Below are 19,446 nucleotides of genomic sequence, written 5' to 3'. Positions count from 1 at the left end.
TGCTACAGGTAGCTAAAAGTACATCCGTTCGGCCCCAATTTTGGGGTTTGCCAAAAGCCGCGCGTGGCGCTGTCGCCACCTAGCGGCCATATCTGTGCTGATCGTAACAGACGCGTTTTGTTAGAGAGTTAGTCTTCTATACTTAGTACTATTATTTATTCTGTGCTAACAGGGCAAGATATGTATCACTACACTTTATATAACAAAGTCGCCGCGTCTGTCTGTTTGTATGTTTGTTCGCGATAAACTCAAAAACTACTGAACGGATTTTCATGCGGTTTTCACCTATCAATAGAGTGATGCTCGAGGAAGGTTTAGGTGTATAACTTGTGTCGCTAGTATGCTTAGGCCCACTTGCACCATCCCACTAACCCGGGGTTAAGCGGTTAAATCGTGAACCCACTGTCAAATTGTACTGGTAACCATGGTAACTCCGGGTTTAACCGCTTAACCCCGGTTTAGTGGAATGGTGCAAGTGACCCTTATAATAAGAAGACAACACTTTGTTTTTCAGCGTGACAACGTAGTCCGTAGCTTCCGCGTAGGACGCGTGTGGGTGCTGATCTGTACGGAGCTCATGGGTCGTGGGATCGACTTCCGAGGCGTCAACCTGGTCATCAACTATGACTTCCCTCCCTCCGCCATCGCCTATATACACAGGTGAGCCATCACTTACACCAGTGGGGAGACACTCCAGATTTCGGGCAAACTCGGCTCCGTTCGGCTCAGCATTGCTCCGAGCAATTATTAGGGTTGGCACCACTTGACGTCCTTTTGCGTGCACGACCACAGATAAGATAATCACTTGAATTTTGACAGCCCTAAATAGCCGAAAGGGATAGTGCCATACATTAGAAAGGTATAATTTGTCCCCGAATCGCTGTCAAACTTCGAAATCGTGGGAAGTGTCCTTTCTGTACGGTAGTACTATTATTGATACTGTGCTTACACAGGCAACGAATTAGAATAACTATAGGCGTCTGACTATAGTTCGTTTTTTAGCATTAGAAAGAAGGTAAACAATCTTGATGTGTCTTTTAATTGAAAAACACATTTTAATAATAAGTTACGGCAAATATGTAACATTTATGATTCTAATACGATCATTTATATTCTTCTGCGTTGATAAGTAATAGTTACTAATTTTTAAAAAGCGTGTTTTTTACTTAAAAGACATGTCAAAGTCGCTTACCTTCTTCCAAGTTCTTTCTAATGCTAAAAAAAACGAACTATAGAAGAGCTACTCAACTGTACCATCACCCACACTGTTAATTGACAGTAAACCTTATTACAAAAGGCATAAGGTCTAAGGTCATTATAAAGGCATTTTGAGTTTTTATATGTTTTAAAAGCAAAGCTCGGCCTCACAGATATTTAATATAATAAAATTAAAATAGAAAATACCTAATAATAATTAAGTGATATGAAAATAAGACAATAATAATAATCAGGGCCGTGTTGCATAATAAACTACAACTAATATCACAAGCGGAACTCCTTTTCCAATTTCACTTATTAGAAAATGAGTTCCGCTTGTAATATTAGTTGTAGTTTATTATGCAACACGGCCCGTCTCATTAAATGTCATTTATCGTAATTTACGAACAACGAATGCAACTTTGCCCAGTGGCCAACTATGGTGGTCATTAGCCTCCGCGATGGTCCTTAGTGTAAGGCCTGAGTGGACGCTCGAGTTGAACGTGCAGCGGGGCGGGGCGTGCGGCGTGCATGTCAAACAAATGCAAACGTATAGGAGCGGCCTTAGTGCTCGCTGCTCAAATCACTTGTGAGCCCGACGCCACGCTGTACGCCTCGCCGAACGCTCCGCTCCGAGCGTCCACTCAGGCCTAGTGTAAGACCTGAGTGGAGGCTCGAGTTGAGCGTGCAGCGGGGCGGGGCGTGCGGCGTGCATGTTAAACAAATGCAAACGTATAGGAGCGGCCTTAGTGCACGCTGAAGAGTTGAGATGGCGCGGCCGTCGAAGTAAATACCGTTCTCGTTCCGAAAAAAATATTAAAATTATTTAATCCACAAATTGCGAAGAAAATCTGACGAACAATGGTCATAATATGTGCAACCACCGAGTGAAAGTGTTAAACTGTTTTTTAAAGTGCTATAAATAATTAAAATCTACGAAGACATTGACCAAGGAAACCGTTACTCTACTCTTCAAATAAGGATCCTGTTCTATATAAAAATAATCCATCTTCAAGAGCCTGTAGTGATAACCTATATTTTACTGAGGACACGAATCAAAACTTGTACACATCCAAATAAAGTAAGTGCAATTAATTCAACAAAACACCGTTAAATACGGCTGAAAAAATTGTAATTGTATTACACTCATATATTATTGCAATTGCTGGAAAAAAATATATAAGCCCTAAGAAAAATTCCAAGCATAACCGGAAACATCGAAATAACAAAAAACATATAAAATAAGTGTTATAAATACATGAATAATAACATTAAATGCATATTATTGAATAACTTTTACTATAACGCCATCTAGACACTATCGGCTAAACTTCATCACCTCGGTCGAAGTAAAAAACGAGACACACAAACCGTGCGCAGGACTTAGGCACAAGAAAGAGCGAGACAACTATTTATCTTCTAATCACATGCCCTAAGCCCCGCCCACTCATTAGCGAAACACTTGCCGTAACTTTAGGCCTACAATTGAAGCTACACAAAAAAGAAAACAGCAAAAATGAATTGTTATGCATGCCTCAATTTGATCGAGAGCAGTCTAGGACTGTTAAAATGCGTATACTGCAAACACACCTATCACTACGCGTGTCTTGGGATGACCCAGGACTACTATATAAGCAATGAACAGGCCCTAAAGAGTACTTGGCGCTGTCCCTCCTGCATGAACATAACGACTCGTCGAAAGAACGATAGTACTCCGGTAAGGAAAACTTTTGATACTTCTTCTTTAAATGAGATAAATATGTCAGTAGACTACAATCAGGGCGAAGAGCAAACTCGCATAACTCACGATGAATCTGACCGAAGCTTCTTAGGTAATACCTTAACATCCCAACAGCTGCCACAGGGCCAGCAAGGTTTGACAATCGACGGGATTTCCACTTTATTAGACACAAAACTGAACAAAAACAATGACATAATTCTTAACAACATGAGACAACTAATTCAGTCCGAAATAAACACGGCTATATCGAAACTTCAGCAAGAATTTATACAAAAGAACAACAAAATTACAACGGAACAAACACGAATTGCCCAAGAATTACACAACACAAATAAAACGATAGAAAAATTAGAAAGCGACAATAAAAAATTGAACGGCGAAATACTTGAATTAAAGGCTCGATTGGACGGAAAATTTACAACTCCCGAAAAAAGTAACCTGAAGGCTTTTGTACTGTACGGAGTGGAAGAATATCGCGACGAAACCGAAAATGATTTATGCCTACGAATCGACTATATTTTTAGCGATATTATGAACATAAATATAAACGGTTTTATAGAATCCGTTAAAAGAGTGGGAAAAAACGGACACCGCCGCCCTCTGATCATACAACTCTTAAGTATGCGTATGAAAAAATACGTTTTGGAAAATGCACACTACTTTAGGCGCACTGGACTCGCAGTATCAGAAGTGCTAAACGACGAGGGCTTAAAAATCCGGCAGGAACTAAGGCAACACCTACGCGAAGCACGCGAAAAGGGGAACCACGCTACCATACGAAATAACACCCTGTATATAAACGGGAAGAAATATAAGCCAACCGAACCAGTACAGTTGGACGCGAGTTACTCTTCGGCCACACACGATATCAGCAAAACCTCCAGCTCCGCCTGCTCACAAGAACACGCCACTTCGAGCCTCTCCACTACCGTAGACCGTAACGAGCAAAATATTAATTTATTTTGTCACAACACCACCTCTTAGAAACGAAAAAAACTATTACTTTAGCATACTATATCAAAATATGCAAAGCTTAAATAACAAAATACCACTACTAGAATCACTTATCGAATCCAATAACAACGAGTATCAAGCCATTTGCATATCTGAGTCCTGGCTATCGAAAGAAAAAAGCGAAATAATTAACATTACGGGATACGTGCTAGCCTCATCATACTGCAGGACTAACTACGCGGGCGGAGGTGCCTGCATATTGTTGCGAGACAACCTGCAGTACGAGGAACGAAAGGATATCGTGGATTATTCTATAGAATATGTTATTGAGATCGCCGCGATAGAACTCACTCGATTAAATGTTCTCCTCGTAGTAATTTATTGGAACAATAAATGTAATGATATTTTTTATACTCAATTAAGACTCGTCCTAGAATGCCTAAGTAAAAAATATAATAATAAATCTGTTATTTTTGGCGGTGATCTGAACACAAATGTTTTAGAGGAAAATAAAAATACCTCAACCTTATTGAATTGCATGTTAGAATACAACTTCAAACAATACATAAAGGAACCAACGCGTGTTACAAACTCCTCGTCAACCTGTTTGGACTTGATATTTACCAATTTTAAAGATAAAACCTTAAATACTTACGTGCGTGATCTCGGTTTTTCTGATCATAAAGGTACAATAATAAATACACACATTACATTTCAACAGCAGAAACAAGAAACCATCCCGTGGAAAATATACAAACGACATTTTAACTCACAAAATATTTCAACATTTAAGCTAGAGTTACAAAAAATAGATTGGACACAAAAACTTGACACGAACAATGACATAAATAAAAATTATGACATCTTTGAAACCACATTAAAGGAAATTCTTGATCGATGCATCCCAAAAAAGTTAATAAATGTAAAATCAAAGTTTAAGAAAAACTGGCTCACAAAGGGAATAAAAAAATCGTGTAATAACAAAAGACTCCTAAAAACACTAGTCACATACACAAAAAATCCGGTACTTATCAAACATTATAAACAATACGGAAAACTTCTTAAGCGAGCCATCAAACAATCAAAAAGGAACCAATACATATCAGAAATGCGAAAAACCGAGAACGTTTCAAAAACAATGTGGAGGATAATAAAAGAACGCACCAACAAAATTGCTAAACAAACACGACATAATATCGAACTTGCGATCCACACAAATCTTACGTCGGACCCGAAACAGGTCGCTAATGCACTCAATACATTTTTTGCATCAGTCGGGCGAGTCACCGGGGGAGAGGAGCCGCGCGGGCGGCCGGGACCCCGCACACTCAACACTTTGTATCTGCAACCGGTCGAGCCGCGCGAGATTAATGGAATTATACGTCACCTAAAAAACAAAAATAGTTACGGCATCGACGAATTACCGCCGAAATTAATAAAGAGCTGCGCTGACGAATTGACACTGCCTTATTATATGCTGGTTAATCAATCTTTTTTTGATGGAATATTTCCCGATCAACTAAAAACATCCATCATAAAACCAATCCACAAAAAGGGCCCTAAGACCGATCCTAATAACTACCGGCCGATTGCTTTATTACCTACTTCCTCAAAAATCTTTGAATTAGCCATGTGTAAACGCCTAAACTCGTTCTGCGAAAAGTACAACATTTTTAACGATAGTCAGAACGGTTTTCGCAGGAACCGATCGACTGTACTTGCCGTCTATAAATATATGCAGGAAGTATATAATATTTTAAACGAAAAAAAGTATGCAATTGGTGTTCTTTTAGATATGTCGAAGGCTTACGATAGGGTGCAATATAAAATACTGCTTGACAAACTATATGAAATAGGAATTAGGGGTACCGCGCACAAATGGCTTACGTCTTATTTAGATAACCGAAAACAATATGTCGAGATACAACACAATGACAATAAAACAGGTATGATCAGCTACGTAAGATCGGAGGTTCAAGTAGTCGAACACTCAATTCCCCAAGGAAGCTGTATCGGCTGTTTATTATTTTTAATTTATATAAACAATCTCCCAATGATCCTGAATGACTTGTGCGTACTTTTTGCGGATGATATTTCTGTGTTAATGTCATGCAAAAATGATCAAAACCTCCAAAGTGACATTCATAATACATTGACCAAACTAACAGACTGGCTCACTGACCACAACTTAGACATAAATTTTACAAAAACAAAAATTATACAGTTCAGGCCTTATCAAAAAGACGCATTAGATATAAATATATCATTCAATGGACAAACCCTAGAGTGTGTAGACGCTTTTACCCTTCTTGGAATAGATATAGATTCTCATATTAACTGGAAATCACATCTAAATAAGCTCAAAAACAAAATGTCTAGCTTTATATATGTCATTAGAGAACTAAAAAAATCTACCAACTTTCAATGCGCTTTGACTGCCTACTACGCCTATGCTTCCTCATGGCTCAATTATGGGATAATTCTTTGGGGAAACAGTACTGACATAAACGATGTATTTGTCCTCCAAAAACAGTGTGTACGAATACTAGCCAATACTACATACTCCGACAATTGCAGACCTTACTTTATTAAATACAAAATTTTGACGTTGACATCAATTTATATTTTAGAAATCTGCAAGTTCGTCAGGAAATACCCGGAATTCTTCCCAAAAATTGCCGACCGTCCTCGACGTTTCGAAAGTAGATTTAAGAATAACCTGGCGCCACCCATAAGTTCTGTACTAAAGCTACATAAATCAAGCCCAAACATGATGGCAATCAAAATTTACAATAAAATCAGCGACGACCTTAAAATGCAAACATCAGACACGCTATTCAATAGGCAGTTGAAGGACTTCTTAATCAATAAATGCTATTACAATCTGAATGACTTTTTGGAAGATGAAATGTAATTATTATGTAGTTTAGTATATTTATTAGACATGACTCAATTTTGAATTATATAAATTAGTTTTAAATTAACATTATATACCTATTGATATTTTGACATAAACTGTACCTAACATTTTTTTTAAGCATGAATATTTAATCTTATTATTTTTATTGACATATAATTTGATAATTTCCTATTGACGTTCCTAAAAATTACATAATGTTTACAACTATTTATTAATTTAAAATGAAATTAGACATTGTTAATGGTACTTACATACATACAAACTCAATCCTTAGATTTAAGAATATTGCCGTGTCCTACCAGGGCCCATGTGAAACAACTATTACCTATGTAACACCTGTGTACTTACCATGGATGCAATAAATATATGAATATGAATATGAATATGAAGCCCGACGCCACGCTGTACGCCCCGCCGAACGCTCCGCTCCGAGCGTCCACTCAAGCGACGCTGAAGCGTAAAAAAAACGCGTAAGCGAACGCGTATAAAATGTGTATGGCTTCCAGGATCGGTCGCGCCGGCAGGGCGGGGCAGAAGGGGCGAGCCATCACCTTCTTCACACAAGACGACGTCGCCAATCTTAGAAGGTGAATCAATTGTCTTATTCTTATACACATTATAACTGTAAAAACGCCAGGCCTCATACTTGGGTCGCTTATACTGCCCTGCTAACCCAAGTGGCGCTATCTCAAAAGAAAATCCATTGCTAATTTATACTTTAGTTTCTATAACTGAGAATTCCATTTTCAAAATCATTTGTTTTTGAGATAGCGCTTTTTGACTTAGCAGGGCAGTATAGTGTCGCTTAAACCGCCTAAGAACCGGGCACGGACGGTGCAACTTCTTCCGGCATACAGCTTGGCAATAAAGAGCAGAAATTAAAAAGTGGTAACACAGGAGTGTCGTCCCTTTCAAACCAATTTGTATAAGAAAACGGGACGACACTACAGTGTTCCCACTTTTTAATTTCTACTCTTTTTTGCCAAGCTGTAAGTGGGGTTGGAGTGTCGCCATACGATAAAATAAATAAATAGGTTATAAGTAATGGGCGGACGATGGATGCAATATACGTCAAAATCATGTTGTCTTATTTAAACCAATTTTAATTACGTATATCGTTTGACATGATTTTGACAACAACTTGTAACTTATAAAAGCGGCGGAGCCTGCAGTCAGATAGACTACATTCTGGCAGATCGTGATCGACTAAAAACTTTCAGAGACTGCAAGGTTATCCCCGGAGAGCCTTTAACCTCACAACACCGTCTACTAGTGGCTGAATTTGTAACTCCTAGGCCAACCAAGGTGAAAAAAGACAAATCAGTTAAAACCCGCTGGCACAAACTAGAAAGGGAAGAAGGACTCGAACTGTGCAAAGACGTTGCCGAGTATATTCACACGACAGTGGAGACTGAGGGAGCGGCCAATGAAAGGTGGAGTAACTTCCAATCATACTGTGGCAAAAAAGCCAGGCAATATCTCGGTGTATCCAAAGGTGCCATTAACAAGGACGCAAGCTGGTGGAACGAAGAGGTCAAAGAGAAGTTGGAAGTCAAGAAAACACTATTCAAGAAATGGCAGGCTACACAAGACCAACATGACCTGGGAATATACAAAATTGTAAAGAGAACTGCAAAGCGTGCTGTGGCGCAAGCCAAAAGATGACTTTTACGCAAAACTGGAGGCTGCCTCAAACGACAAAGATATCTTCAAACTCGCGAAACAAAGACACAGGAATAGTCAGGATACAAAATGCATCAAGTTTATTAAAAACGAACAAGGCCAGCTGCTTACATCCAACGAGGAGATCAATCACCGATGGAAAGCATATTACTCAAAATTACTTCATGAAACTTTTCCAAGAGAGGATCCCCAGGAGTATCCAGCTATAGAGGGTGCAATACCATGTATAACACCTGAGGAGGTATTTGCATCGATCAAGTTGATGTCTAACAATAAAGCCGCTGGCCCGGACGATATTCCTGCCGAGTTCTGGAAGAAAATGGGAGATGAAGGGGTCAAGTTCCTAACTAAGCTGTTCAACAGAGTTCTGAACGATGGTATACCTGATGAACGGAGAAGAAGCTTCTTAGTCCCATTTTACAAAAATAAGGGCGACATTAGACTTTGTGGCAATTATAGAGCCATAAAGCTTTTATCACACACCTTCAAAATGTGGGAAAGGATAATAAACAGAAGACTGCTTCAACTCACTAACGTGTCTCAAAATCAATGCGGATTTGTCACGGGCAAATCAACAACCGATGCCATACACTCGGTCAGAATCCTGATGGAAAAATACAGAGCTAATAAATCCGACTTACACATGATATTTATTGACTTAGAGAAAGCTTTCGACCGGGTGCCGAGGGAACTAATCTGGCAAGCTCTCCGAGCACACGGAATGCCAGAGCACTATATCCACGTCGTCAAGGACATGTACCGAGACGCTACTACAAGAGTGTGAAGCCCCGCTGGGTTAAGCGAAGAGTTCCAAGTGAAAGTCGGTGTTCACCAAGGCTCCGCACTTAGTCCTCTCTTATTCAACCTCGTGATGAACCACCTGACGGCACAGTTACAACGATCCCCACCTTGGGACATCCTCTATGCTGATGACATAGTACTCATAAGTGAAGACCCCAGTACCCTCCAACTCATGGTAGAGAGATGGAGAGGTGCACTGGAGAGAGCCGGTCTGCGAGTGAGTAAAGAGAAGACTGAGTGCATGCATTGTAATTTCAGTACCACCAACAATAGCGCCAGTATCTTCTTACAAAACCATGTGTTGAAAAACGTTTCCCACTTCAAATACCTCGGTTCTATTATCTGTGATGATGGGTTAATAGACATGGATGTTACCCATCGTATAAACACGGGGTGGATGAAGTGGAGAGAGCTCACGGGTATGCTCTGTGATAGTAGAACGCCAGTAAGAAATGAAATGAAATGAAATGAAATTGTTTAATTCCAGAAAAAACTTCCATAGAATTACAATCAAGAAGAATAAAGAATCAAGGGCAAAGTATATAAAGCAGCAGTGCGCCCAGCAATGACGTATGGGGCTGAATGCTGGCCACTCAAAAAGCAGCACGAAAATGCTCAGATGGGCAGGCGGCGTTACGAGGCTTGACCATATCAAAAATAATTATATAAGAGGCAGTTTCAAGGTGAAACCTATCCCAGAAAAACTCATAGAGAGCCGATTAAGGTGGTATGGCCATGTGATGCGACGACCAACAGAACACATGACCAAAAAAGTCCTGGATATGGCTGTTGCAGCTCGGGGACCAGGGAGACCCCTGACAACCTGGATGGCAGTTGTGAGAAAATACATGAAGAATGGAAATCTAAGACCAGAGACGACCCAGGACCGACCGGCCTGGCGACGCATGATTAGAAGGGCCGACCCCAAGTAAATTGGAAGGAGCCAGGCAAAAGAAGAGAAGTTTGACATGATTTTGACGTATATTGCATCCGTCGTCCGCCCATTAGTTATAAGGGAACCGATTCATTATACTACTCTATTCCACACTAGATTTTTATATGCCACCTTTTTCTGGCTTGTCAAACTATAGGCACGGTGTAGTGAGTTAGGCCCACTTGCACCTTTCCACTAACCCGGGGTTAAGCGGTTAAACTGTTAACCTAGTGTCAAATTGTATGGCTAACCATGGCAACTCCTGGTTTAACCGGTTAACCCCGGGTTAATGGAATGGTGCAAGTGGGCCTTAGCTACTCAGCAGCTTAGCTCATGTACTCTCTTTGTCAGCCTTCAGAACTGTCTAAACGATTTTCTAATATGGAATTTATATGAAAAATTTCACGTCACGGTAAACTCACCTACTTTTTATATTTCAATCCGATTTATGAAATACAAATTGTGTTTAAAAATAGCTGCTATCTATGGTTTTCTAATAATTATCTGGTGCTTTATTTCGTGCATATTAAGTACAGGCCCCAATTTCACATCGGTGACAGGTGCGACGAATTGTAAAGTCACTATTGCTGACGTCACAGGCATCCATGGGCTACGATTACCACTTACCATCGGGCGGGCCGTATTCCTGTTTGCCACCATCATTGTATTATTTAAAATAATTTGGCCAAGCCCGAGATAGCTCGAGGCATTTAGTGTTCCGTACGGCTACCATCAGTTTGGCATTGACATAAACGATATCGTGAACGTAATTTACTTCCTATAGGTATATCTCTTTCGCACTAATATGTCAGTACGAGCGAGATGCATAAAAAGTAAATTACGTTCACGCCCACGGTAGCGTTTATCATCTCATCATCATCATCTCAGCCATAAGACGTCCACTGCTGAACATAGGCCTCCCCCTTTTGGGGGGTGTATGCCATAATCGCCACGCTTGGCAGGCGGGTTGGCGATCGCAGTCGAGTACACCGAATTTGAGGGACGCTGCTGCCCGTCCACCGGTGGTCTTGGACGTAGTTTAAGGACATACCCGGGTCCGGGTCCGGGTCCGGCTTACTTTAAATATTTCGTCAATTTCACCTTTGTTTCCAAAAACTGTGATATTTAACTGTCATATACTATTAATGTCTTCCATAATTATTTTCTCGTAACAGGACTGAGGGGCTAGCGCGAAATCGAAATTCGCAATTTGCGGGGATCTCTCTCTTTTACTCCAATAAAGGCGTAATTAGAGTGACAGAGAAAAATGCCCGCAATTTTGCGAACTTCTATTTGCGTGGTTATAGCCCTGAATCTTGTTGCTCACCGATCCGTTCAAAAATATACATAAGTACTAAATATAGTTAATACATATTATAATTATACCATTAATACATAAATGTAATGGTACTTAATAAAAAGGAATATTGTGTAAAGTCTATAGATGAGGCCATAGCTGTTAATAAATATAAAATGACTTTATTATCTCTATACGCCTTACTAACTCTGTGTCCTAATGTGAAAAAAAAAACAACGACAGTGAAGAACGGAATTCTTAATTTGAATTTTTCAGATTTTTGAGATACCTAGTCCATTGGTTGGAAAGCCGGTTCGAAATTTAAACTTATTTGCAATATAATAAGGTCGTATTTTGTAGATCTCTCTCATACTTATAGTAGGCTATTCAGATAAAATTAAATATCCCACAAAAATAAGCAAGCAGAATTAAACTTTGTGTCAAAGACATAAGTCATAAATTTCAATGCCAAAGTTTTAACTAAGGATGTTTCTCGTTAAAACTACTGCCTAATATGAAATGACCAGTGTAAGCATCAGTTAGCTAGCCCTAAGCAACCAAAGATCAGGCTGCAGTTTAAAAACTAATAAAGATAGAGTTAACCTGATAATTTTCCCGCCGTCTCCATGCTTGTTTTAGTTGGATATTGACTGGTCAGCTGCCTGTTAGCTATAGTTTTCGCGAAAATCGCCAGGACAGAGGTGAAAATTTTTGTATGAAAACTTGCAACTTTAAATGCATTTTTTGACGAAACTGTTGCAGTCTAAAATGAAGTCAAAATCAGTCCATCGACTCAATTTTTTGCAAGCTTTCTAATGGTACCCCACACGATTCTTACAAATGAAAAAAGTTTCAGCCTACCCCTCTCAACCCCCTAAATTTCCCCCTTTAATAAGAAATAAGCAGTTTTGACTTATATACAATATGAGTGGTGGTAATTGCTATAACTGTTCCAAATTTTAGGTATCTATGTCAAACGGTCTCTGAGAAAAACGTATTTAACTGATTTGCAAGACCGAAGTGATCCCATAAGTGTTCCGTGAACAAAGTTTTGTACGGAACACTAAAAACTATTATATCGGAAAATAACAGACATTCCTCCTGCGAAGTTTCTGACAATTGTCAAAGATTTAGAAGAATTGTAGGTAATTCTTGACAGGTAATGAGTTATATGTCGGAATTTCGTGACAATTGTAGTGTTTCTTGTGACAATTGTCATAAACTTAGCAAGAGAAATATCTGTTTTTTTCCGATATCATAAAGTTTTTTTAAATAATACAATGATGGTGGCAAACAGGAATACGGCCCGCCCGATGGTAAGCGGTAACCGTAGTTCATGGATGCCTGTGACGTCAGCAACAGTGATTTTACAATTCGTCGCACCTGTCACGTTGGTGAAACAGGGGCCAGGAAACATCCATATATTCGTTCCTACTGGAATTAATAAGAACGAATCCAAAAATATTATTTCATGAATCTTTTAGTTGCACTCACTTTTTCTGTAAATTGTAACGCAGCGAGGTACCTAATACCACGACAACCAAACGCTAGCGTGTTCTATTCTACAGACAGAGACATCTTCCGGGGAATTGGTGAACTAATAAAATTATCATGAAGTAATATTTATTCTAAACTCGGCAGTACAGATGTCGTGCATCCATCCACCCTTTACCATAACAACACGGGGCCGTGCCCAGGGCCCCCATTCTCAGGGGGCCTCGAAGGACATAATAGAATAGACAGTTAGGGTCGGTTGCACCAAACTGTTCGTATCGTTAAAGAGTTCGCTAAATTTTTATGTATGGAATAGTACATTATTGTCGAGGCTCGGAAGTAGCTATACTACTTGCAGGCTGAGGATTCGTTTTAAACGGACGACCTTGGGAGTCCGTTTATTTGAATCCGAAGCCAGCAAGTAGCCTTCCAGCCGAGTCATATATAGTGCTTTTCTCAAAAATGGTGCAAGAAATATAAATATCATAGAAATATTTTACAAAAGCAACGTTGTTACCTATATATTTTCACAGAAGAAAGCCCTTGCCGCCTTTTAATTTTTAAAATAAAAAAATAGAAGTGTATTTTTCTGCCGAAAATACGCCAACCTATTTGAGAAAACTAAATAGTCGCGGTACTAATCATCTGTTTGGCTGTTTAATGGGCCTGTGCCTTCAATTGATATGGCCATTTAAACTTTTAAAAAGTTTGGAACTCGACAAATAATGGAATTTGTATGCAACATTGCAGTCCCAAAATCGAGACTGCAATGTTTTTAACTTTTTAATTTTTGACTGACCATAAACTACGCGCTTCGCGACCTATTTTTAGACATTTTTGAGAAAAATATCATAGTAAAGCACTGGGGCGCGCCGGCTGACGTTGATCAGTCTGTCAAATGTGGTTGGTGCAACTGGCCCTTAGACACGTTCGTACGTTTCCGTGGATGCACTACATCTGTTGCTATACTTCAGGGGTGTCCAAACCCCGGCCCGCGACGTGTTCCGTCGTGTGTGAATTCGGCCCGCGCACATTGGAACGAAATGACTGAAAAATGGACATTCGCATTTTTTTTTAAAAACCCTATTTAAAAAAAATGCTTTGCGGTTGAAAATGATGTAAGGATAAAAATGTTACATATTTTTTTTAAATAAAAGGCTTATTTAAAGCAGAAAAAAATATAACCTGTTTTTGTATGAAACTGAAAAATAGGTATCTTATTATAAGAAAACCGTTACCGATCCCGCTTTCTAACCTTTAGAATATTATTCTCCTACTTAAAAACAGTGGAAAATAGTAAACAGTTTATCTCGGTAGGTGCCCGTTTTTTTTTATAATCCAGTCAAAAGTCAGTACAAAACAACATTTTTCTTAGTGTTTTATTTTTTATTTTCAATAGTTTAACGGTATATTAATGATAATTTAGTGTCAATACAACATATTTATTTATAATTGAATGTATATGCATACAGATTGGTCCCGTTTTTGTCAAAACCCAGTTCTGATGATGGGATCCATGAGGAATCGAGGGAACTCCTCAAATCTTAAAGGCATACATATAGTGATTTTTGGGTTTTTATCAACAAATCAAGCATATACACCCAAAAAAGTGACATTTGATGAAGTGGAACTGCTGATGATGATCAGAACGGAACTCTTTAACGACGCATAGTTCACGGTTGGCGATTTGTCCTCTTCGTTATGTTTGTTAAGCAAGTTAAGTTTTTAAGCCACATTTTTGTCAAGCTCGAGTTCTGATGATGGGATCCATGAGGAATCAAGAGAACTCCTCAAATCTTAAAGGCATGCGTATAGAGATTTTTGTATTTACATCAGAAAATCAAGCATTTTCATTAAAAACTGTTGCATTTGATGAAGTGGAATTGCTGATGATGATCAGAACAGAACTCTTCAACGACGCATAGTTCACGGTTGGCGATTTGTCCTCGTCGTTATGTTTGTTAAGCAAGTTAAGTTTTTAAGCCACATTTTTGTCAAGCTCGAGTTCTGATGATGGGATCCATGAGGAATCAAGGGAACTCCTCAAATCTTAAAGGCATGCGTATAGAGATTTTTGTATTTACATCAGTAAATCAAGCATTTTCATTAATATCTGTTGCATTTGATGAAGTGGAACTGCTGATGATGATCAGAACAGAACTCTTAAACGACGCATAGTTCATGTTTGGCGATTTTTCCTTTTCGTTATGTTCGTTAAGCAAGTAAAGTTTTTAAGGCACCTTTTTGTCAAGCTCGAGTTCTGATGATGGGATCCATAAGGAATCGAGGGAACTCCTTAAATATTAAAGGGATACGTATAGATTTTTTTGTATTTTCATCATAAAATCAAGCATTTACATTAAAAACTGTCGCATTTGATGAAGTGGAACTGCTGATGATGACCAGAACAGAACTCTTCAATGACGCATGGTACACGTTTGGTGATTACGAATTTCGATTTTGACTTGGACTGGGACCCGGACTCGGACTCATACCCGGATCCGGTTCGGACCCGGACCTGGACTCGGATCAGGATTCGGATCCGGACTCGGACCCGGACTCGGACCCGGACTCGGACCCGGACCTTGACGCAGAAAACCACTATGATACCTTAACTAAATAAACAACTATGATTACCTACCATAAAATTAGTGTAAGTATAAAGTACGATGATGCCAATCTTACTAGCCCCTCCCGCTTAAATCCCCGTACAACGCACGGCATGCGCCATTAAGTGGGTTAGGTTAGGTTTGAACTGCGATCCTCACAGAACCGAACAAGAATTAGGTTAGGTTAGAACTGCAAGCCTTACAGAAACGAAATGCTACTTGAAAAGTGGGTTTGATTAGGTTCGAACTGCGATCCGCACAGAACCGAACTGCTATCAGAGGAGTGGGTTAGGTTAGGCTAGAACTACGACCCTCATGGCTCCTCTTCACGATGGGCCAACGCCGGCCACTCCAAGGGACGCATTTATGCGTTAGAGGGAGCAAGTGATATTGCGATCTCATTCTACCGCATGGCTGCGTCCCTTGGAGTGGCCGGCGTTGGCCCATCCTGTAGAGGAGCCATTATACAGAAGCGAAATGCTAGTAGAAAAGTGGGTGGTTTTACCTCCTTTTCTACATAGTGTACCATCTACAATAATCTTTCATCGGCCCCCATGGAAGTCGGTTTTTTTTTCTCAATAATTATTAAGTAGGAGAAATATTATATTCTAAAGGTTAGAAAGCGGAATCGGTAACGGTTTTCTTATAATAAAATACCTATTTTTCAGTTTCATACAAATAAACAGGTTTTATTTTTTTCTGCTTTTAATAAGCCTTATTTTGAAAAATTTTATATTACATTTTTAGTGTTCCGTACAAAACTTTGTTTACGGAACACTTATGGGATCACTTCGGTCTTGCAAATCAGTTAAATACGTTTTTCTCAGAGACCGTTTGACATAGATACCTAAAATTTGGAACAGTTATAGCAATTACCACCACTCATATTGTGAATAAGTCAAAACTGCTTATTTCTTATTAAAGGGGGAAATTTAGGGGGTTGAGAGGGGTAGGCTGAAACTTTTTTCATTTGTAAGAATCGTGTGGGGTACCATTAGAAAGCTTGCAAAAAATTGAGTCGATGGACTGATTTTGACTTCATTTTAGACTGCAATAGTTGCGTCAAAAAATGCATTTAAAGTTGCAAGTTTTCATACAAAAATTTTCACCTCTGTCCTGGCGATTTTCGCGAAAACTATAGCTAACAGGCAGCTGACCAGTCAATACCCAACTTAAAGAAGCATGGAGACGGCGGGAAAATTATCAGCTTAACTTTATCTTTATTAGTTTTTCAACTGCAGCTTGACCTTTGGTTGCTTAGGGCTAGCTAACTGATGCTTACACTGGTCAATTCATATTAGGCGAGAAACATCCTTAGTTAAAACTTTGGCATTGAAATTTATGACTTATGTCTTTGACATAAAGTTTAATTCTGCTTGCTTATTTTTGTGGGATATTTAATTTTATCTTAATAGCCTACTATAAGTATGAGAGAGATCTACAAAATACGACCTTATTATATTGCAAATAAGTTTCAATTTCGAACGGGCTTTCCAAGCAATGGACTAGCATCTCAAAAATCTGAAAAATTCAAATTAAGAATTCCGTTCTTGACTGTCGTTGTGTTTTTTTTTCCACAATAGGACACATAGAGTTAGTAAGGCGTATAGAGATAATAAAGTCATTTAATATTTATGAACAGCTTTGGCCTCATGTATAGATTTTATTGAGAGTATCTGATTCGTCGAAACAATATACACAATATTCCTTTTCATTAAGTACCATTACATTTCTGTATTAATTGTATAATTATAATATCTATTAATTATATTCAGTACTTATGTATATTTTTGAACGGATCGGTGAGCAACAAGATTCAGGGCTATAACCGCGAAAATAGAAGTTCGCAAATTGCGAGCATTTTTCTCTGTCACTCTAATTACGCCTTCATTGGAGTAAAAGAGAAAGATCCCCGCAAATTGCGAATTTCGGTTTACGCGGTAGCCCCTCAGTCCTGTTACGAGAAAATAATTTTGGAAGACATTAATAAATAGTACCTATATGACAGTTAAATATCACAGTTTTTTAGAAACAAAGGTAAAATTGACGAAATATTTAAAGTAAGCCGATCTTGTTTTTTAGCAGTTCTAAATAATATTAAAGTCTATATATATGGCATAGAACTAGAAACAAAATCAAATAAAAAATAATAATGAGTTCTAAATTCAAATTGAAGGAGTTATGTTACATTTTAAGGTATTATAGGCCAAGCGCGCACCACGATATAAATTTTTGCGACACGATTTTAGAATCGCGCTGTAATATATCGCAGAAAATTCACTGCGCGCACTGCGATGAAAATGAAAAAGTCGACCAGTCGCTTGTCATGAAACGTGTCTTTAATATGCGATTGCTGTATGACTGGTGATCCCCGTCTATTTCCATAATTAAATGGTCAACATCTAGCGTCTCATTTTGAGACTCCATTGGAGGTGCAGGTGCCGAGATGTTGGGGTTTGGAGAGCGAAATGCCGACTGAGGACCGGCCGGGGTGCGATTTTATTATCATAGTGCGCGCGGGGCCATACAACTCCGCATGCTGCAATTCACTTTGCGACAATCGCGTCGCGAACAATTGCGGAAAAATGTGACAAATCACAATTTAAAAATAGCTGCGATTTTTTTGTCGCATATGCGCGCACTAACATATAAACACATACGTTGCATTTCTGCGACAAAATTATCGCAGGACAAAAAATCGTGGTGCGCGCTTGGCCTTACTCTAAATTATTATAATACATCATAACATCAAGCATTCGCGAGATGCTCGACTTCGGTATTCAAACACAAAGCAATAGTACAAGAATCTAACTAAATGCAAAGGCCGAAGGAGCGATTCGAAGATCCGAAGCGTCCGACAGACGCGCGCCTCCCGTAACTTTTCCAAGTATTTTTAAGTACAAGTGTCTAAGTCGCAAAATCCAAAGGCTGAAGTCGCATTGGGCCGAAAGTCCGAAGCATCCAGCCAGGAGGTCAGTTCTAAACACAGGTAATTAATACAAGTGTCTAAATGCGAAGGCCGGAGGCCGAGCTCCGCGTAGGGCCGAAGGCCCGACGCCTGCAAGATATCAGTGGTTAAACACAGAACTGACAGCCTGGACGCTTCGGGCCTTCGGCCCTACGCGGAGCTCGGCCTTCGGCCTTCGCATTTAGATACTTATACTATTGTTCTGTGTTTAAGTACTAACATCCTGGACGCTTCGGGCCTTCGGCCCTACGCGGAGCTCGGCCTTCGGCTTTCGCATTTAGACACTTGTACTATTGTTCTGTGTTAAAGCACTGACATCCTGGACGCTTCGGGCCTTCGGGCTACGCGGAGGTCGGCCTTTGGCCTTCACATTTAGACACTTGTACTATTGCTCTGTGCTAAAGCGATGACATTTTGCTAAAGCTCGGCCTTCGGCCTTCGCACTTAGACACTTTGTACTATTGTTCTGTGTGTGTAGTTGAATACGGTACCCTAAAAACAGGCAAACAACCTCTGTAAAATGTAACGATGCGAGCGGTACGGCTACCATCAGTTTGGCATTGACATAAACGCTACCGTGGGCGTGAACGTAATTTACTTTCTATGCATCTCGCTCGTACTGACATATTAGTGCGAAAGAGATATACCTATAGGAAGTAAATTACGTTCACGATATCGTTTATGTCAATGCCAAACTGATGGTAGCCGTACGGAACACTAAATGCCTCGAGCTATCTCGGACTTGGCCAAATTATTTTATTTATTCTTACATCATTTTCAACCGAAAACCATTTTTTTAAATAGGGTTTAAAAAAAAATGCGAATGTCAATTTTTCAGTCATTTCGTT

At 39.4% G+C, this 19,446-nt stretch overlaps 1 protein-coding gene across 1 annotated transcript in view; it reads left to right on the top strand.

The window, feature by feature from the left end:
- LOC134669974 (DEAD box protein 52 homolog) overlaps positions 1 to 19,446 on the top strand; it is a 36,900-nt gene that overhangs the window by 13,352 nt on the left and 4,102 nt on the right. Inside the window, exons 10-11 of the mRNA XM_063527620.1 lie at positions 515 to 660; positions 7,319 to 7,399. Of these exons, the coding sequence (XP_063383690.1) occupies positions 515 to 660; positions 7,319 to 7,399 (227 nt within the window). The remainder of the gene's footprint in view (positions 1 to 514; positions 661 to 7,318; positions 7,400 to 19,446) is intronic.

The sequence above is a fragment of the Cydia fagiglandana genome, chromosome 13, assembly GCF_963556715.1.
Source record: "Cydia fagiglandana chromosome 13, ilCydFagi1.1, whole genome shotgun sequence".
Taxonomy (NCBI): Eukaryota; Metazoa; Arthropoda; class Insecta; order Lepidoptera; family Tortricidae; genus Cydia; species Cydia fagiglandana.
This window is presented reverse-complemented; position numbering and strand designations above follow the sequence as displayed.